Raw genomic sequence first — 22,089 nt, 5'->3', positions numbered from 1 at the left:
TTTTTTCTCCATCTGCACATGTCAAGAAGCTTCCAACCTTTTGTTTCAGATGCAGACCTAATCACAATTCTGGAGGTCTTTATCACCTTGAGGTTGCATTACTGCAGTGTGTTCTGTTTGGGATCATATAAGACAATTCAGAAAGTTCAGCTAGGATAGACTGTACTTGCCTATTTATAAAGTGGAACATCGACACACTTGTGCTATATTGTCTGCACTGGCTTCCTACTGATTTTATGCAAAATGTAAAGGTCCCATTTTCATCTATAAAACCTTAAATGGAATAGGTGATGGCTACCTGAGAAACCACATCTCTTCTTACACAGTATGGCAGCAGATATAATCAGCTGAGCAGCAGACCTAACCCAAACCCTCTGCCAAGCACTGAGCCCCCTCCCACACTCCAAACCCTCATCCCCAGCCACACCCCAGAGCCCTCACCCCCAGCCAGAGCCCTCATCCCCCCACACCCCGACCCTCTGCCCTACCCTGAGACCCCTCCTACACTCCGAACCCTTTGGCCCCACCCCATTAACTTTGTTCTGTGCAACAATATGGAGGTGATTAGTCACACATCACCTCCATATTGGTGCACATAACAAGATTCATTCCGCCCATGATTGGGAAAATACTGTTCTCAAATCAGTCCAGTCTACAAATGATGAGAATTTGGTTTTTTTTTGCATTTCATGGTACAAGCTCATATTCTTGTATGATTACAGACTTTTGTATTTCATGGTACAAGCTCACAATGTAGTATGATTACAGACTTTTGCTTTAACGAACAGAAAAAAGTATTGGAAAATGCATACAGTATATCACCTGGGTCTAAGTATTTCCCAAACTTTCAAAAACAGTACTATTTTGAGTAAATAGCTGCATTATCAATCATAGTGTTTCTGCCACTTTTGGTGAAAATTAAACTTTTTATTTGAGTTGTTGCCATTTTTGCGATTTTCAAATTTTTCTCAGATTGGATAATCAATAATGTTTAATCATTAGAGAAAAAACACGCCACTTCCCACATCTACGTCCACCCTGGTGATTACTGCCAAATATGTGCCTAACATGACAGCAATGAAATTTTTCTAGCTCATGGGTTACCCCTTAGTGCCCAGAATGGGTCTGGGCTGGTAATCCAGTAAAAATAAGGGGTTTTCAGTCCTGCTTCAAGTGTAAATCTGCATGTAAACTTAATCATGGAGCTGCTAATGTCTTTGTGAACATTCCTGTCTCCCACTGAGTGATGTTGCATTTGGATTGTGTATGCATCTGTTGGGAAATAATCAAATCTATTTTGGGGTCACATGGTTTTGATGTATTCCCCATCTCTTTACAGTACATCACAATATGACATATTAGCAAACCATCCTAGTACAGAATTCCAGATGAAAACAATGAGTGCTCTTGTAATTCTGATAGAACACAATTTTGCCCTTAAATGTATGGCAGATTTCTAAAACACCGCAAATGGCACCTGACATTTCAAAAACATCTGAGTCAGTCCAACCTTCCCTCTCCCTGCCCCCACACTCACACACACTAGAGTTCCCTCACTTCCAGGGAACCCATTTTGAATTTTTGTTTTCCCCACCAACAGCTCTTCAGGTGTTTGCTTGGGTCTGGTCTGGTCAGTAGTTAGATCTTTTTGAATTCTGCCAACACACTTTAGCAAATCACAATAGGTATCATGGTGAGAAGCCTCATCAGTAGCTCAGGCCCTAATGTTCAATACCTGATTGGTAGGTAGCTCTTCCTTAAGAGCCTCAATCATGAGGGGGAAAAAGAAAAAAAAAGAGGTCATGTTGGTTAAAAAATATGGGGGCCCTTCTGATACTGAGAAACATGAAGGGCTAAGCACAGCTCTATGCAAGAGAAAGGATGGTCGTGTCATTAAATTGCTGGATTGAACTCAAGACACTCTGTGTGACCTTGGGCAAGTCATTCAATCTCTTATGGATCTCAATTCTCCATTTGAAAAATGACAATAATAATATTTCCTTACCCTACCATTCACCTGTCTGGTCTATTTATATTGTAGGATCCTCAGGGCAGGGTCTGTCTGTGTGTAGTGTTGCTCCTTCTTCTAGCACCACTGTCCTGTTCTGACACCAGCGTTACCCTCAGCCAAGTGGTGGCAGGTGTCCAGCACATTGCAGATCAGAGGAGAAATCGGTGACAGGGAGTCTCGGTACACGCTAAGTGAAACTTGTCATATTTACATTTATTCACCTGTTTTGGAATGAGAGGGTCAAACAGCAGAGGCTCCTCTTCCAGAGATCTGAGCCCAGCGCCAAATTCCCAAAGAGAAACTCTGCCTCCAGAATGGACTCTAATCAGCACCCAGGGCAAAGAATAAACTCTGCTACTGTTGGCACAGCTACGTCCTTCCCAAAGCTTACCCCTGACACCACTCCTCATATGGGGGGTGTCTTTCCTTTTTTATCCCAGTTGGGTCCTTCTTTACCATCATGGTCTTCTCCCCACTTTGGGTCCTTTTTCTCCTCAACTTCTTGTTTGTCTTCCCTCCTTTCTTACCTTTACATTTTGTGGAGCTCTTCTCTGTTGATTCATCAAGAACACCCTCTCCCTACCTCCCCTGTCTAGGGTTTATCTCTGTATTTTCCCACATACACCCATGAATTTATTTTTTCCTCTCTTCAACACAAACATAGATTCTCTCATCGCATTGGGGCACCTCTCTTCCTCTCTCCAAAATATCTCAGGGGCTCTACCAACCATGACAGAACTTGGGGGACCCCAGGGATTGGGGGCTTCTCTCCCTAATACAAATTCAGGGCTCTTTTTCTCTCAAACATTAGGACTTTCCTCCCCATTTGGCGAAGCGACCATATTTTGAAGGGTTTCAGAGTAACAGCCGTGTTAGTCTGTATTCGCAAAAAGAAAAGGAGTACTTGTGGCACCTTAGAGACTAACCAATTTATTTGAGCATGAGCTTTCGTGAGCTACAGCTCACTGCATCCGATGAAGTGAGCTGTAGCTCACGAAAGCTCATGCTCAAATAAATTGGTTAGTCTCTAAGGTGCCACAAGTACTCCTTTTCTTTTTGCATATTTTGAAGGCAACTGTAGTGATGGAGGAGGCCGTGCAGGTGACAAATGCGATGGGTGGGGTGTCTCTACATGTGTGCAAGATTTGGCAGCTGTTGGGGGTGCAGAGGGTTCCATCTGAGCCCTGGAGGGAGGGTGGATGGCGGAGTGGTAGAATATGACAGCCATACTGGGGGCTGGTCATTGAGATGCACATGGTCAAAGCCAGGCTGCTGCCATAGTTCCACATCCTGCTGGCTGGCAGCTCCACCAGGAGCCCAGACTCTGCGGGGAGGGATGCAGAATCCAGCAGAAAATTTCTGTTGCAATAACTCCACCAGTGTTTCTCGAACAGACCCTGGCAACAGGGTCACATGGTCACCCTCCTCTCAGGGTCTCTTCTTCCCGAAACTTGGGGATCCCCCTGGTTGTGGGGCTGTTCTCCTCTTTGTCTTCCAATCCCCCCAGCCTTTGCTCCCAGGTCTCAGTGGAAGGTGGGTGTGAAGCTGCCAGTGCTGGGCCTTGGTCACAGCTGCCTCCCCTCCCCAGGCCTGAGGGTGAGAGCTGGGGGCAGAGACAGGAGACGTCTGTGTCCTGCAGGGGAGCAGCAGAGCTAGTGCCGGGGGCGCGGAGGGTCAGGATCTCCCAGCTCCACCGGCTCTGAGCCTGGCCCAGCTGCCTGGGGAGGGGGCTCCCCCTACAGCCTCCCTGTAGTGATGGGCCTGCTCTGATTGGGTCGCACCATCCCAGGGCTGATCAGTGCCAAGTCCAGTCTGATTGGCTGAGAGCTGGGTAGGTGGGACTTAGGGTAGCCAGACGGCTGCCCCTTAAATTCTGGTTGGTCAGTGGAAAGGGTGAGGGGCGGTGCTTAGTGAGGAAGTTTTACCCCAAACCTTAATCCTTATTGGTCAATGGGAGAAGTTTAAGGATTGGGGTGTCTGGGTCATTCACAGTCCTGATTGGTCAAGAGTCAAGTGCAAGGGGTGCGGCTTAGGCAGGAAGTCCCATCCAACACTGGTTTCTCATTGCAATAGGGTGGGGGTTGGGAGAGTTGGTGTAGCATGTGGATTGGTCAGGGAGAAGGGCTGGTGGGCGGGGCCGCCTGTCAGAACAGCTGTGACGAGCCCCCTTCACACTGTGATCCCCCTTCTCTGTGTTTCTCTCCTGCAGCTTGTGGAAATGTCGTCTCACAGGCGCTTGCTGTGGGGATCTCGCTGCTGTTCTCAGAACCAGCCAGAGTCTGACAGTGCTCAACCTGGCTGGTAATAAACTGGGAGATGCTGGAGTGCGGCTGCTGTGTGAGGGACTGAAACACCCGCACTGCAAACTGCAGAAACTGGAGTAAGTAACATTTGGCCTCCTCTGTGTATTTACAGGTGTCCTCTGTGTAAAGTGCTTGACGCAGTGAGAGATGGTGGAGGGGAGAAGATTTTTTTTCTCTCTGTTCCACTCTGATGTTTCTCGGGGACTGAGAGTCACCTCGTTACCCTAGTAGTAGCTGGGTAAGAACCAGGATCCAAATATTCAGGACAGCTCCCTGAGCTCCTCAGAGACTTTCCTTAGTAAATACAGAGTGCCTTTGCCTACACTCTGTTATACTGAAAACCATCATTTGTTATATTCATAGCCAGGGTGATCCCCGGCCTGCTGTGATGTTCCTTTTCACCTCCAAGTGGTTTTGATCATTTGCCATGGTCTTTAGTGGTTTTCCATTGACTGTTATGGGATGTGGCAAGGGTAGACAACACAGTGTTCTGTAGATACGTTACATGTTATACTTGACGAATAAATATCCTGTAAGATGTGTTTGTTCTACTGAGTTTGTCCGGTCTTAGGTGAGAGCTGTTTGCAAAGAACAGCGGACCCTTTGCCAAGGCCGCTCTGTCACACCAACCCAATTTTCTTTTCTCTTATTACACCACCTCCAACTCATGCTGACCCTGGTGTTGTTCCTGGCAAGGGTTTTAGCGAAGAGGTGATCTTGGATTTTGCTCTGACCATGGCCAGGCCAGGGCTCAGTCTTTTCCTCTCTCAGAAGCAGTTCTACAGCTGAGTTCTAGCTGTTGAGAACAGTCTGCTCCAATGCTCTGGAGTGTGAACCTGGGAATCTCCAGTGAGATTGTCCCTGTGGAGCACAGTTGAGACTGTCTGATACAGGCCATTGGCCTTGGCAAATAGCAATAGCACAACTCCGTACCATACCTGTAACACTGCACAGCCGCACACAAACGTGCGTACAGCTGTGCCCAAGGGATCCCATCACCTCTGGTGCTTAACCTGCTCAGAGGAAATACAATCACATATTTTCCACCACCACGTCCCTCTGCTCTGTTCTAGCACAAGCATTTGCAAAACAGCTGCAGTCGTGCAACGAGTCTTCTCCCAGTGATGTTCCACACTGCCCCTGCCCATCCTTCCATGAGCATTTTGATAATTCAGAATCACTGGGCTCAACACAGGGAACTTTAGGGGAAATGTAATGGCCTGTGATGTGCAGGAGGGCAGACTAGATGAGCTAATAGTCTCTTGTGGCCTTAAACTCTATGAAGCTCATTCTGTCACCTGCCAAGCCTCTCACTGGAGTTAGGTGCAAAAATTCATAATTTTGGTTCAAAAATGGATGAAGTACTAAACAAAATATTCCAAAGAGAATTGTTTCCATTTTTCAGCAAGCTGTGCCACTCATATCCCTGCTGTATGCCAGCCCCAGAGTAGGTGAGGGGAGACTAGTTGGTCTCTGCTTGGCCTGGCCCCAAACACCCACCCCGCAGATTTACAAAGACACCATGAATGAGAAATACAATGTTATAGCATTAGTACTTCAAACACATGTCAACTTAAAAAAATTATTTGCTGCATTGGGAATTCTTGTGCAAAAATATAAAATGCTACAACATGGCAGTGCTGACTAACCCCTGATTTACGTGCATGAGTACAGACACCCCACAATGCATAATGGCTGCCTGTTGACAGCATCTGCAGCAATTTCCACTCTCCTGCGATGTGCTAAAGAGAACACAGGGCATGGTAATGAATTAACAAATTAACACCCGGATGAACCCTACCCTCTGCATTCCTCCACCCCAACTAAATCCTCTTTTCTATGGTTCTCCATCACCCACTGATTGCTCCCATCCTTCCAGCCCCAAGGAAGTCCACTATAGAAGGTGGGGAAGAACTTTGGTGAGCATTCTCTGGTCTGCATGGAGGACCCCCAGGAGTATCCTTCCTTTGGGCCCAGAGCACTCTCCTCTCTAGCTCCTAAAGGAAAACACCGGATAGAGAGAAACTGAGTTTAGCTACTAAACAAACAAAACATCTGAAAAAATAACAAAATTTAGACACACAAGCAAACTGTCTAAAAAACTAACAAACATGACTGAAGAAATGAATTAAAAGCAAATTAAATCCAACTCCTCACCGCCCTGACCACCAACCCCCAAAGCTGCTGGTGCTCTTCATGATCCACTCTGGGCCTTCAGGCTCAGCACATGTTTTGGGGTGGTGGGAGTGGCAGTAGAAGCTGCTGACCCTCTGTCATGGCGTCTATAAGTGTGAGGGTGTTGCTGCTCACAACACATTTGCAGCTCCTTGTGCAGGTCACAACCATTTAAAGCAGGCGCAGCAAACCAAAAAGAATGACTACATGTACACAAAAACTGTAAGCTATAGACATTATGCATATGCTCCAGGAAGCAGCGCGAGGAAATGCAGGATAGGTGCAACAACCCCAAGGCCCTGCAACATGTAGAGTGCACTCCTAGTGAATGTAGTACTGTCATAAATATAAAGGGAAGGGTAACCATCTTTTTGTATACCGTGCTATAAAACCCTTCCTGGCCAGAGACGAAACCCTTTCACCTGTAAAGGGTTAAGAAGCTAAGGTAACCCCATTGGCACCTGACCCAAAATGTCCAATGGGGGGACAAGATTCTTTCAAATCTGGAGGTGGGGGGAACAAAGGGTTTGGTGTGTCCGTGTGATGCTTTTTGCCGGGAACAGATCAGGAATGCAGACTCACAACTCCTGTTAAGTTAGTAAGTAATCTAGCCAGAAATGCGTTAGATTTCCTTTTGTTTAATGGCTGAATGGAATGTATATTCCTGTTTTTGTGTCTTTTTGTAACTTAAGGTTTTGCCTAGAGGGATTCTCTGTTTTGAATCTGATTACCCTGTAAGGTAGTTACAATCCTGATTTTACAGAGGCGATTCTTTTACCTTTTCTTTAATTAAAATTCTTCTTTTAAGAACCTGATTGCTTTTTCATTGTTCTTAAGATCCAAGGGTTTGGGTCTGTGTTCACCTGTACAAATTGGTGAGGATTCTTATCAAGCTTTCCCCAGGAAAGGGGGTGTAGGGCTTGGGGGGATATTTTGGGGGAAGACGTCTCTAAGTGGGCTCTTTCCCTGTTCTTTGTTTAAAATGCTTGGTGGTGGCAGCATATGGTTCCAGGACAAGGCAAAGTTTGTACCTTCGGGAAGTTTTTAACCTAAGCTGGTAAGAATAAGCTTAGGGGGTCTTTCATGCAGGTCCCCACATCTGTACCCTAGAGTTCAGAGTGGGGAAGGAAGCTTGGGAAGTACATTGTGTGCACCCAAGATAGAACTGCTAGTGTGGATGCACTGCATTATTGCAGCTTCCAGTTCAGTTACACTGATGCAAGTTGCAATGTGGAGTTCTCATACCCTATTTAGGGTCTTGACAATTAGTACGAGGACTTTGAATTTAGTCTGGAAGGGAATGGGAAACCAATTGACTTGGTGGAGCATCAGAGAGAGGGGCTCACATCAGCCATTGTTGCTTAAAAAAGGAGGTGCTGCCACCTGAATGTGGTACTTACCTCCCCACCCGGGAGCATGATTCGTGTCAGTCTAACACTATTCACTGAGGTCTAGCCATTGCTTGGCAACACTTGTGGTTCAATATTAAAAGTATTTAAGAGACCAAATAACCAAGCTTAGGTTAGTTGATTAATAAGGGACAAAGCAGTACGATACGAAAAGGAGGCATACATACACTCCTTCTGGGAACCAACTAATGTCTCAGCACATTCACCTTACACACAAGTTGTGCTTCAAAAATATGCACCCAAGGTAGCACAGCATGGTTATTTCCAAATTAGAAGGCACTGAATATGTCACCCAGGGCTAGAATTCACCAGTCAGCTTTCTTAACTTTTCTTCTTGTATCATCGTGTATCTTTCTCTTTCTTTTGAATACTACACTGTAAGAGCTACGAAGGCACTACCCAACCTGTACTGGGATGTACAATGGATGTATCGTGCCTTCAGTTGGTTTTATATTTGCTAATGTCAAAAGCTATCTTTTGCCTTGTAGAGTACACATATTTGAAGTGAAGCTGCAAGTACTACCTCCTGTTATGGTAGCCTGACACTTCCATGAGTAGACCCTGTTTTCTGTTGCTTATAACTTTGCTAACCTTAACCATTTGACTTAAATTTTCCATGCTGGGTGTCTGCTTCAAGCTGGATATTTTTGTGAAATTTCAGCCTAAATGGTTCATCCATTTTCATCCATAGGCTAGGAAAACACGCTCCTTTCCCCCAAGTAATTCTAGTGAACTTTGCAGTGAGAAGCTCTATCATCCCCATGCTTTGGTGCAGGAATTAAAAATTTGGCAGGGGAAGCATTTCTGACAGGGATGTGCCTATTTCTGTTCCTGTGAAAATCTGCCCCAATTTTCAGTCTCGATGCTCAGTGGAGACTTATTTCAGATTTACAGCTAGAATCTCCAAAGCTCCCTTCTTCACCGAGCATGTTCCACCGTGGGGCTCCAGAGGGCTGAGTCAGCCCTGACTGGGACTGGGGAAATCAGGATTGGATTGGGGGATCCTGACTTCCGTCTTGAGGGGTGGCACTCTCCAGTGAGAAAGGGGTTAAAGAACTCATCAGGGCACATTCACCCCCAACCTGGCACACCTGTGAGACCTATTGCACCTGGACAGGGGTGGCTCCTTGAAAGAGAGGATCACAGCCCAGTGCAGGTTGGCAGGGAACCTGCAGAAGAGATTCTGCTGCCTGAACCCTCTGGAGAGACAGAGGAACCATCTTTACTCTGCTTTGCTTTTCATTAGAGCCCAGGTGCTCATCCTTGGCCTCTGACACGCAGGGTGTTAGGAACCCAGCCGTCTTCTCAGAGACTATTTATCTTTTACCTTGCGAGGGACAGTGGGGTGAGCCCAGACTGTTTTATGGGTTGCAGGATTATTTTCTTTGCTTTTTTCTGTCTTGGACTGTGGCCATGCCTTAAAGGAGGAGAAGACACCTCCCAAAGACTGACCGCCAGGAGACAACACCCTGCACTCCAAACCAGTGCTATAGTGACATCTCCAGCCAGAAAGGGACCTTAGGGATGAGAGAGGTGCCCACCCTCACCTCACAGGCGTTATGTAGAGGTAAAACCTGTGACAGAGTTTGAATAGGAATCACCAGTTTGCTCAGAAATTTCACACTTTCAGCCCAGACAAGGACTTAGCCAAATAGTTCCATCTATTTCTCATCTCCAGACTGGATCACTGTAATTCACTGCACCTAAGACTCAATCTAACACTGCGTATGTTCCAGCTGATAGAAAGGAACTCTCCACCTCTTCTGTGGTTTATGTCACTCTGACCACATCAGGTCAGTGCTCCAATCCCTCCATTAGCTGCCAGTCAGTTTCTGTTGCCAATTTAATGCCATGGTCTTAAACCTCCATGAAACTCCAGAACCAAGCCAAGGACCAGAGATGACTCCCAGCCAGTAGGAGCAGACAGAGAAACAGCCTAATGGACACTGATGTAATTTGTCTACCTGCTACAAGTTGTCACTCTCGACATTCTCTTCCTTGTGCTGATTGGCTGTTTCTTGCAACTCTGTCCTTTCCCCTCCCCTCATGGTCTGTGCACCTCTTTCCTCCCTCCCTTCTTTGTCCCCTTCCATTCCTATCTCTTTTCATGTAGCTAATCCCCACCTAGCAACTCCCACCCAAAGAATTATGGAAAACCCAAATGCAAAGATTCACCCACCTTCCCCCCACAACAAAATAACAAACAAAAGGTCACTATTGCACTGTTCATTCTGCTTGTGTGTTCTGTCCCTGTCCCCTCCCTTTTGTCTGTCTTGTCTAATTACATCATAAACTCTTCAGGAGAGGGACTAGTTACTACTCTGTACAGCTCCTAGCACAATGAGGCCGTGTTCTAGGGCGAGCCCCAGGCACTACTACATTATTTGATTACATCATTCCCATGCCAATGTTGGCACACAGGGTGTAAACCAGTCTCTTCCGTTCCTCTCTGTCATCTGCTGCTGCTTCCATTTGCTCTAAGATGTTGAGATGGACTATTCTGCCCTCTCTGCTAAGGCTTCTGCTCAAGGTTTCTCTTGGGCACCCTTGTTTTCTCACAGAATTTGATTTCCACTTGATGACTTCATGTGGGAGTCTGTGTTGGTATCTGGTGTACATGCCCCAAATATGTTCAGTGTGCCCTCAGATTGTGTTGGAAATGAGCTGCTCGCTGGTGATTTCTCAGATCTTTTTGTTGATGACGACGTCTTTCCAACCAATGCCAAGAATCTTTTGCAGGCACTTATTTTCGAAGGCATCTAGTTTTCTGAGTAAAGCTTCGTAGCTCTCAAGCTCTAGCAGCCTTATGTTGACACTGAGATTATGTTTGAAGATTGTCAGTTTTATTCTGGTGCTGAATATCTTTGGTTTCCATACATTGCTGAGTTTAGTAAATGCCTTTCCTATACTATTCCTATACAACCGCATTTGCTCCAAACCCTCAGACAGTGACAAATACCTACAAGATCTTTATCAAGCATTCCTAAAACTACAATACCCACGTGAGGAAGTGAGGAAACAGATTGACAGAGCGAGATGGGTACCCAGAAGTCACCTACTACAGGACAGGCCCAACAAGGAAAATAACAGAACGCCACTGGCCATCACCTACAGCCCCAGCTGTACTTCTAAAACTTCTCCAGAGCATCATCTACGATTTAGAACCTATCCTGGAAAATGATCCCTCATTCTCTTGGGAAGCAGGCCAGTCCTCGCTTACAGACAGCCCCCCAACCTGAAGCAAATACTCACCAACAACTGCACACCACACCACAGAAACACTAACCCAGGAACCAATCCCTGTAACAAACCTCGTTGCCTACTCTGTCCCCATATCTACTCTAGTGACACCAGCATAGGACCCAAACACATCAGCCACACCATCAGGGCTCATTCACCTACACATCTACTAATGTGATATAAGCCATCATGTGCCAACAATGCCCCTCTGCCATGTACATTGGCCAAACTGGACAGTACCTACGTAAAAGAATAAATGGACACAAATCAGACATCAGGAATGGTAACATACAAAAGCCAGTACGAGAACACTTCAATCTCCCTAGACATTCAATAACCGATTTAAAAGGAGCCATCCTTCAACAAAAAAACTTCAAAAACAGACTTCAAAGAGAAACTGCAGCACTACAATTCATTTGCAAACTTAACACCATTAATTTGGGCTTGAATACGGACTGGGAGTGGCTTACTCACTACAAAAGCAATTTTCCCTCTCTTGGTATTGACACCTCCTCACCAATTATTGAGAGAGGACCTCATCCACCCTGACTGAACTGGCCTTGTCAACACTGGTTCTCCACTTGTAAGGTAACTCCCTTCTCTTCATGTGCCAGTATATTTATGCTCATATATGTAATTTTCACTCCATGCATCTGAAGAAGTGGATTTTTTACCCACAAAAACTTATGCCAAAAAAATCTGTTAGTCTTTAAAGTGCCTCCGGGACTCCTCATTGTTTTTGTGGATAGAGACTAAGACAGCAACCCCTCTGATACTTTCCTATACTTGATGTCACTTCCTTCTGGAGGTATCTGATGGTCAATATGGTGCTTCTGAGATAAGAAAGTAGAACAATTTGTCTGATATTTTTGAATTCTAATGTGCTGTTACTGCTTGACCTCTGGGGTTCACGGATGTTTGCTTTAGCATAATTAACTCTGAGCCCTGCTTAGCCTGCTATTTTTCCCAAGTTGTCTGACTTTGTAAATTTTTGGGGCTGTTGCTCAATAGCGTAATATCATTAGCTAAGTCTCGGTCTTCCTGGCATTTGCTGTCTACCTATCCTAGACTGGTGTTTGCGTTACTAATACACTTCTGCATTGCTACATCTTGTGCCTGTGTCTTTCAGTCCCAAGCCCAGATAAAGCAGGGAGGGTTGAGTGCAAGGCTAAACACGTCATCTTGTAAAAACACCTCACCAGTTATAGAAACAGAACCAGGCTACCATTCCAGTAAAAATGAACACTGCTGCCCCTTTGCTCTTCAGGAAGGCTCCTGATGAAAGCCAGTCTCTGGAAGCCAAGTCCCTGAAAAGTTGGATGCTGAAAGCAAGAAAACGCTTCAGGGCTGGTTACTGGTATGTGAGAACAATGTTTCACACAACAACGATCCTGCAGATCATGAGAGTTATGGACAAGTATAGACTTGAAATCCTGGGCATCGGTGAGAGCAGATTGAGAGATGTGGATAAGAAGTGCTTCAGGCAAGAGAAGAAATATCTGATTTATTCAGGGCGTAGTGACAACATGCACTTAGAGGGAGTAATTCTCATTATAACAGATTGTGCAGAAAAATCACTCATCAACTGGGAACCTACTAACCAGCGCATCATAGACGCCAGACTCCAGGCCAGATTCCTAAAGTTATACAGCACTGTGCTCCAACGGAGGAACAGAGCAATGAGGATAAAGGTGAGTTCTACTACTGTAATACAAATAATAATAATAATACGGCTCTAACTACGGTAACATGAAGGACCAAATTTTGATCTGTGAACTGCTGCGATTGCTGGGCTCCTCTGGGACACTGCCATTCACAAAGCCCAGGACTAAGGATGTGAGAGCTGGGAACAAAGCATTCTCGGCCTCATCAGAGCCATCTCTGTTCTATGTCTAGGCCTAAACCCAACTGGATATTGCAGTGGACAGGTGAACCTGGATGCAGTTATTCAGTAGTTTCCTAATCAGGTTGCTAGAAGGAATGTTATGGCATTGTGTACGCTCCGGAGAAGATACGCCCATACGTTTGGGGATGGTGTTTCCACCTGCAGACCGACCATGTTGCACTGAAGTGGCTTCATACCATCAAGGAAAATAACAAGAAACTTCTTCGGTGGAGTTTAGCTCTTCAAGATTTTGATTTTGAAATTCAACACATTTCAGGAGCTTCTAACAAAGTGGCTGATGCACTCTCCCATGAAAGTTGCCCAGAATCAGCTGGGTAAAAATGTCCCTGTATTCTAAGTCATTTTAGCCCTTGAAATGTGGAAAATACTGTCTAGTCTTCATGTAATTGGTAGTAAAATTAAAGGTGCATGTATCTTATTAACTCTGTTTTCTCCTAGAGCTCCAGGAAGAAATCAGAGCCAGTGTGAAACAGGCTGTCCAGCACCGTCTGTGATTTGAGGGGCATGTCATGAATATAGGGGGAAGGATAGCAACTTTTATGTATGCCAGCCCATTCTGTAGCATAAAATCCCTCCTTGGCACCTGAACTGGATTGCCTTACCTGTAAGCGGTTAAGCAGTTCAAATGACCAAGTTGGCACCTGACCAGAAGGACCAGTGAGGAAGGGGGGGAAGGATTTGTTTTGTTGTTCTGTGGGTTGTTCTCTCTCCGGACAGAGGGAAATGCCAGCAGGCACATTATCTCCTAAAACCATACCTGGAATAATCCATCTAAAACCACAGGAACTGTGAGTAGGGCAAGGAAATGTGTTTGGTTATCTCTTGTTTTGGTTTGTGAATTTCCCTGTGCTAGAGAATTTCCCTATGGTATGTATTTCATTCCTGTTTTTGTAACTGTGAAGCTGACCCCAGAGGGGAATCCTCTGTGTTTTAAATCTTTTTATTACCGTGTAAAAGTTACCTTTCATCCTGATTTTTCAGGTGTGATTCTTTTACTTTTTTTCTTTATAATAAAAGTTCTTCTTTTAAGAACCTGATTGATTTCAGTGTCCTGAAGACAAAGGGTCTGGTTGTGCTCACATTGCTGAAGCAACTGGTTGGTATTTTATTCTCAAGCCTCCCCAGGAATGGGGGTAAAGGAGCCTTGGGGGATATATGGGAGGATAGGGATTCCAAGTGACCCTTCCCTGAATTTTTGTGTAAATCACTTGGTGTTGGCAGCAATACCAGTGCAAGGACAAGGGGGGGAATTTTGCCTTGGAGAAGTTTTAACCTAAGCTGGTAGAATATAAGCTTAGGGGGTCTTTCATGTGGGTCCCCACATCTGTATCCTAGAGTTCAGAGTGGGGGGATTTACCCTGACAGAAGTCAAGATTAAAAACAAAGATTTAACTTTGTGCGAAGGGTTTTTTTTTAGCTTACATTATAAAATATTTGCATGATGGATCTTGTTTCACCAACTCTGACTGGAAGCCAAACACTCTGGCCATTGAGCGACCAAATTTGGTGCTTGTACAGAAACTCTTCCACAATTTTAGGCCCACTTTACCAGTTAATGGGCTCCCTGCATCTCAGTGTTCATGACCAGATACAGCATTGATTTGGTCAAGAGAACCTCCATATGCTTCTCCTTTAATCATGATTTGTGGCCCAGCAGTTGGATGGTCTAAATGATGTGCCTCAGCTACTGTCATGTGCAGAAACAGTCTACTGTCTGGAAAACCACCTATCACAGGACCTGGGTGGCTCTGTGGATGTGTTATGGTAATTGCATCTGAGTACAACCCATGGCACTGAGAGTCCAAATCCAATCAGGGGCAGAAATCTGAGGTAAAAGAAGCAGGCATATTACTCCAATCTACATCTATTACAGGGGGATTTTAATTTTGGGGGAACAGAATCTGAGTATGGCAGAAAATGCAGAAGGTGCTGAAACTATTGTGTGAAAAAAAGCCACACAAGCAAATGCTCGCTTAGAGAGGAGGGTGATTGGGGTGAAAAAGTAGGTGGGAAGAGGGTTAAGGCTCAGATAATGGGGTCTAGAGGCACAGGGGAATGTGTGTGCCGCAGTGGTTTGTGTGTGCCACAATCTGGGTTTCCCCCAATCCATCTACAGGGTCATGACCTCCCCCTTCCTTGCTTCCCTCATGTGAACCAGGTTCAGGGGGGGGCTTGCTTTTCCAGGGGGGTCTGAGCCCCTCTTCCTATTCCTTATGTGACTTGGGGTCCCTTGTCCCCCTGGTGGTGTCTGAACTCTTCTCCATGCTCGTGTGTAAGTGTGAGGCTCTAGGGGGCTCCTGACCATCTATGGGGTGTGACCCCCATCACTGCCCCCTCATTTGAGCCAGGTTCTGAAGGAGGATTGCCTTTCTGGGGTTTCTGAGCCCCTCTCTCTAACCCCTCCATGTAATCTGGAAGTCACTGTCCCTTTGGTGGTATCTGAGCCCCGCTCCCTGTCCCCCGCCTCTCCATGTGTGCTTGGCTCTGGGAGTCGGTGCCCATCTATGGGAGTCTGACCTTCATCCGTTCCCCCCTCAAATGAGGCGGGTGCCAGGGGGCTTGCCTGTTGTGGGTGTCTGAGCCTGTTTCCCTATCCCACATGTGAGCCAGGATCTGGGGAAGCCCTGCCCGCTAGCTTAGAACAGGTCATGCTCAGAGCATGCACCAAGAACACATGCCTGAGACAGGTGGAACACCCACAGAAATGAATGGAGCAGTTCACATGTCTCAGAGCTATTTTTTCAGGCTGTCTTCATCCCCATAGGTTATTCTCTTTCAGCTGACAAGATCTCATTGAGATGAATGGGCCACTTACCACCCCTCTGAGCTTTCAACTTTGAGGTGTGAAACCCGCCCTGGGTAGAAATCTGAGAATGAATTGTAAATATCTGGGAAAAAATAAATTAAGGCAAATGCCCACAGAACCTTAACTCTTCCCTCTCTGAGTGATGTCGCAGAATGCCCATAATACACACACTTGCACTCTGCCTTTCCATTGTGATGGACAGGTGCTACCTGCCCTTGACCTACACTCAAACACTGAGCCTACTCCCCGGAGAGAATGCCACACTTGTAAAATTTAACAACACCTTCATACCCTTTACAGTCCCTTCAGACTTGCACACAGGTTACTACCTCAACCTATACTTTCTCCTACCCATCATTAAATCCACAGACTGCTCTACTGACAATAGCCATAGCACCCCAGTGCCCTGCTACTGACACAACCTCCACAATTCTCTGCTGAAATGATGCAGACTGGAACCTCGTGGTTCACATCCTCTTTCTTTTGAGAATACACACAGAGGAGACTCAGACGCAGATCCCCTCATATCAGGGTCACAGCTCTATGAAGACACTCCTCAAGCTAATCCATAGATCTCCTCATATCACAGTCACAGCTCTTCCAAGCTGCTTCAACTTATTCCTGAACCATTCAGTACAGTTACACCTAACATGGTGAATGCATCTGTAGGGGATGCACTTAATTCCCAGTGACTATTGACAGCTCCAGCGGGCAGAGTTAAGGTTGTGTGGATGTTTACCTTCACTCTGTATTTCCTGGTTTTCTGAAGTGTGAGAAGGGCGTGAGCTATCACTGGGCAACCTTAACTCTGAATTAAACAAGATTTTTGTCATTTAATTATTAGTGTATTACAGTATTGCTTAAGTACCCCAACCACTATAAGGGCCTCAGTGTGTTGGGCACTGGACATGTTGTATTGGAAGGTGTCACCAGGCAGTTCTGTTATAGTCTTCCAAGTTCTTTTTTATCATGTAAGCAAGGTTTTAGTCTTGGGGTAACATGTGTTGTGTTAGTTTTATTGGGTTTTGCAAGATTTGGTGGAGAAGCAGTTTTGGGAAGGAGGGAACTGTGCAAGCAGCCAGAGAGTTTGCTGTCTGCCTTGTGCTCTGATTACAGTCTATTCTGGAAGCAGGTTTCTGCTTGGGAGTTTGGTGTTGGACTGAGTTCCTTGAAGAGGAGACAACCCTTTATGCTGTGTGACCGTCTCATTCCAGGACAGACAAAGGGAAGGGGAAGGAATATTACAATTCCCATTTTTCAGATGAAAAATAGGGACTCAGAAAGATGGAATGACTTTCCCGAGGTCACTCAGATAGTATATGGTAGAGCCAGTAACTGAACACAGATCTCCCAAGTTCTCATCCAGGGCTTTAACTGCACAACCAGACTGTCTTGTGTAGGGAGCTGTGCTCATTCTTGTGTTTCTCGGTTCCAGAAGTGTGCCTTTTTTAAAATGGATATCGTCTCTCTTTTCTATGGTTAAGGTTTTTAAGGCAGAGCTACATAATAATCAGAGTGCCTGTCAGGGTTCCCTCCCCACTCTGAACTCTGGGGTACAGATGTGGGGACCCGCATGAAAGACCCCCTAAGCTTATTTCTACCAGCTTAGGTTAAAAACTTCCACAAGACACAAATCCTTCTTTGTTCTTGGATGGGTACTGCTGCCACCACCAAGTGAGGTAGACAAAGATTCAGGAAAAGGATCACTTGGAGTTACTGTTTCCGCAAAATATTCCCCCAAACCCTTTCATCCCCGCTCTCTGGGGAGGCTTGAGAATAATCTACCACCCAGATAGGTAAACAAGGTGAGCACAGACCAGACCCTTGGGTTTTTAGGACACTAAAAACTAATCAGATTCTTAAAAAACCAGAACTTTATTATAAAGAAAAAAAGTAAAAGAAGCACCACTTTAAAATCAGGATGGAAGGTAATTTTACAGGGTAATAAAAAGATTTAAAACAGAGGATTCCCCTCTAGGCTCAGCTTCAAAGTTACAAAAACAGGAACAAACCTCCCTCTTAGCATAGGGAAAATTCACAAGCTAAAACAAAAGATGATCTAACACATTTCCTTGCTATTACTTACTATTTCTGCAATGTTAGATGTATCATTTCAGTAGGAGCTGGATTACTTGCTCGGTCTCTCTCTCTTTGTCTCGGAGAGAGCCCCCACAGAGCACAAAACAAAGCCTCCCCTCCCCTGCCCCAGATTTGAAAGTATCTTCTTTCCCAATTGGTCCTTCTGGTCAGGTGACAACTAGGTTAATGGAACTGATTAACCCTTTACAGGTAAAGGAGGGATTTTGTGCTACCCTTAGCTGTATGTTTATGACATGCCCCCCAAATCACAGATGGTGTTGGACAGCCTGCTCCACACTGGCTGTGATTTCTTCCTGGAGCTCTAGGAGAAAACAGAATTAATAAGACACATGCATCTCTAAATATACTACTGATTATATAAAAACTAACAATAATTTCCACATTTCAAGGATGATTTTAACCAGTTGATTCTGGGAAACTTTCACGGGAGAGTGCATCAGCCACTTTGTTGGAAGCTCCTGAAATGTGTTGTATGTCGAAATCAAAATCTTGGAGAGCCAACTCCACTGAAGAAGTTTTTTGTTATTGTTCTTGACGGTATGAAGCCACTTCAGCGCAGCATAGTCGGTTTTTAGCTGGAAACGCCATCCCAAACATATGGGTGTAGCTTTTCTAGGCGTACACAATGGCGTAACATTCCTTTTCGTTGATTGACCAGTGGCTTTCCCTCTCAGACAGTTTTTTGCTGAGAAACATGACAGGATGGAATTCTTGATCCAGTCCTTCCTGCATTAAAACTGCTCCCACACCATGCTCGGATGCATCTGTGGTTACTAGGAACGGTTTGTCAAAGTCTGGGGCCCTTAGCACAGGGTCAGACATGAGTATTGCTTTAAGCTGGTTAAAGGTCTTCTGACACTCATCAGTCCACTGAACTGCATTTGGCTTTTCTTTTTGGTTAGATCTGTCAGTGGGGCAGCGATTTGGCTGTAGTGTAATGTCACCTGTAATATTCGGCCAAGCCTAAGAAGGATTGAACCTGTTTCTTTGACTTTGGGACAGGCCATTTTTGGATAGCATTCACTTTGGCCTGTAGGGGGTTGATAGTTCCTTGACCCACCTGGTGTCCAAGGTAAGTCACTCTGTTTAGGCCTATTTGACATTTCTTCGCCTTAACAGTTAATTCTGCCTCCCTTATGCGCTCGAAGACTTTTTGTAGATGTTCCAGGTGTTCTGCCCAGGAATCCGAACATATGGCCACATCATCAAGGTAGGCGAATCTTAATCCCGCTAGGAGACCATCTACAAGTTTTTGGAAGGTGGCGGGTGCATTCCACAGCCTGAAAGGGAGTACATTAAATTCATACAGCCCGAGATGTGTGGTGTAGGCTGACCTTTCCTTGGCAGATTCATCTAGCGGTACCTGCCAGTACCCCTTGGTTAAGTCCAAGGTAGAGATGAACTATGCCCGTCCCAGTTTCTCTAATAGTTCATCTGTGCATGGCATTGGATAGTTGTCTGGACGAGTTACAGCATTTAGCTTACGGTAGTCCACGCAAAAACGTATCTCTCCATCTGGTTTGGGAACTAGAACCACTGGAGATGCCCATGCACTGCCAGAGGGCGGATTACCCCCATCTGTAACATATCCTGGATCTCCCGTTCTACAGCAGTTTTAGCTTGAGGAGACACCCGGTAAGGTTGGGCTGTAATTGGGTGAGCATTACCTGTGTCGATGGAGTGGTATGCCCATTCGGTCCGTCCTGGGGTGGCCGAGAACGTCGGCGCGAAGCTAGTGCACAGCTCCTTGATCTGCTGTCACTGCATACGTCCAAGGGTCATGGAGAGGTTCACCTCTTCCACGCCACCATCACTTTTCCCTTCGTAGTAGACACCTTCAGGCCACTCAGCATCATCTCCTCCCTGGGCTGTAAACTGACAAACCTTTAATTCCCTGGAATAAAAGGGCTTTGGAGAATTAACATGGTACACTTTAGGCTTTAGGTTTGAGGTGGGGGATGCTATGAGATAGTTAACAGCTCCCAGGCGCTCTTGGACCGTGAATGGCCCTTCCCATGATGCTTCCATCTTATGGGCCTAGAGTGCCTGCAAGACCATGACCTGGTCCCCTACTTTGAAGGATTGCTGTCTGGCATGGTTATCATACCAGGCCTTTTGCTCTTCCTGAGCATCTTTTAGGTTTTCTCTAGCAAGGGCTAAAGAGTCTCGGAGGTGTTTTGTAGGTTGGTTACAAAGTCCAGAATGTTAGTTTCTGGAGGTGTAAACCCCTCCCATTGCTGTTTCACCAACTGTAATGGCCCCTTAACCTCGCGGCCGTACACAAATTCAAATGGTGAAAACCCTAAACTAGGATGTGGTACAGCCCTGTAGGCAAAGAGCAACTGCTGCAACATTAGGTCCCAATCATTGGAGTGCTCATTTACAAATTTACGTATCATGGCCCCCAAAGTTCCATTAAACTTCTCCACCATGCCATTTGTTTGATGGTGGTAAGGGGTGGCAACCAAGTGATTCACCCCATGAGCTTCCCAAAGGCTTTTCATGGTCCCTGCCAGGAAATTAATTCCCGAATCCATAAGGATGTCAGAGGGCCAACCTACCCTGGCAAAAATGTCTGTTAGTGTCTGGCAGACACTTTTAGCCCTGGTGTTGCTTAGAGCTACTGCTTCCAGCCATCCGGTGGCAAAAACCATGAAAGTCAGTATGTACTGCTTTCCTCTGGGTGTCTTTTTCAGGAAAGGACCCAGAATATCCACAGCTACTAGCTGAAATGGAATCTTAATTATGGGGAGTGGCTGGAGAGGGCCTTTGACTTGGTCTTGGGGTTTTCCCACTCTTTGGCACACCTCACAAGACTGGACATAAGTAGAAACGTCCTTGCCCATTCCCTCCCAGTGGAAGGACTTCCCCAAACGGTCTTTGGTTCTGTTCACCCCAGCATGGCCACTAGGATGATTGTGGGCTAAGCTCAAGAGTTTTACTCGGTACTTAGTTGGAACTACCAACTGTCTTTGAGAATGTCAGTCCTCCTGGTGCCCACCAGAAAGAGTTTTCTTTTATAAAAGTCCTCTTTCCAGAACGAACCGGGATTGGTTAGAAGAGCTGAGAGGCGGTGGGTTGCTCTGTGCTGCCGTCCAAGCTCCCTGGAGGCTTTCATCTGCTTCCTGCTCAGCCTGGAACTGTTCCCTTCATGCTGGAGACATCAGTTCCTCATTAGAATCATAGTATATCAGGGTTGGAGGAGACCTCAGGAGGTCATCTAGTCCAACCCCCTGCTCAAAGCAGGACCAATCCCCAATTTTTGCATTGGATTGTGGACTCAGGCTTGGTCCCTCTGGAAGCGATGTAGGTGATGGGGCTGTTTCTGTTGACTGTGAACCGCTCTCCGCTGGTGCACTATGTTCTGTTTCAGGTTCTGGCTGAGCCTCTTGCGCAGGTTTAACTGCTGTTGCCAGTGCGGGCTCAGTGGTGCTCTCAGGCATTGGAGTTGTAGACGGGGTTGCAAGTGCTGGACTCAGTCAATGCTGGCAATCGTTCTGGTGCTCGTTGCTCCACCAGTTCCGGTTCTGGGACTGGCTCTGGCTGGGTCTCTATGACTGGATCCTCGACTGCTGTCGCAGACACTGGCATGGGGTCCGGTTCCACCACCTCAATCTGGGTCTCTGGTAACATAGACTGGGCTCTTGTAGAAGGCTCAGGAACAGAGCTAGGTGTGAAGGCTTGCTTAGCCTGGCTGCAGGTGACCATTCCCACCCCCTTGGCTAGCTTCACATGGTGCGCTAAGTCTTCCCCCAGCAGCATGGGAATAGGATAATCATCATAGACTGCAAAAGTCCACATTCCTGACTAGCCCTTGTATTGGACAGGCAACTTGGCTGTAGGCAAGTCAAAAGAGGTTGACTTGAAGGGTTGAATTGTCACTTGGGCCTCTGGGTTGATGAATTTGGGGTCCACTAAGGATTGGTGGATAGCTGACACCTGTGCTCCAGTGTCCCTCCATGCAATAACTTTCTTCCTGCCCACACTCACAGTTTCCCTTCGCTCTGAGGGTATCTGGGAGGCATCTGGGCCTGAGGACCTTTGGTGTGACCCTGGTGCAATGAACTCTAATCTATTGGGGTTCTTGGGGCAGTTGGCCTTTACATGCCCCGGCTCGTTACATTTAAAATATCGTCCAG

General features: G+C 46.1%; 1 protein-coding gene across 1 annotated transcript in view; it reads left to right on the top strand.

The window, feature by feature from the left end:
• The window catches only part of LOC141988758 (NACHT, LRR and PYD domains-containing protein 12-like), a 161,599-nt gene that overhangs the window by 66,504 nt on the left and 73,006 nt on the right, over nucleotides 1–22,089 (top strand). Inside the window, exon 7 of the mRNA XM_074954692.1 lies at nucleotides 4,221–4,391. Coding sequence (XP_074810793.1) covers nucleotides 4,221–4,391 — 171 coding nt within the window. The remainder of the gene's footprint in view (nucleotides 1–4,220; nucleotides 4,392–22,089) is intronic.

Source organism: Natator depressus, chromosome 6 (genome assembly GCF_965152275.1).
Source record: "Natator depressus isolate rNatDep1 chromosome 6, rNatDep2.hap1, whole genome shotgun sequence".
Lineage (NCBI taxonomy): Eukaryota > Metazoa > Chordata > Testudines > Cheloniidae > Natator > Natator depressus.
This window is presented reverse-complemented; position numbering and strand designations above follow the sequence as displayed.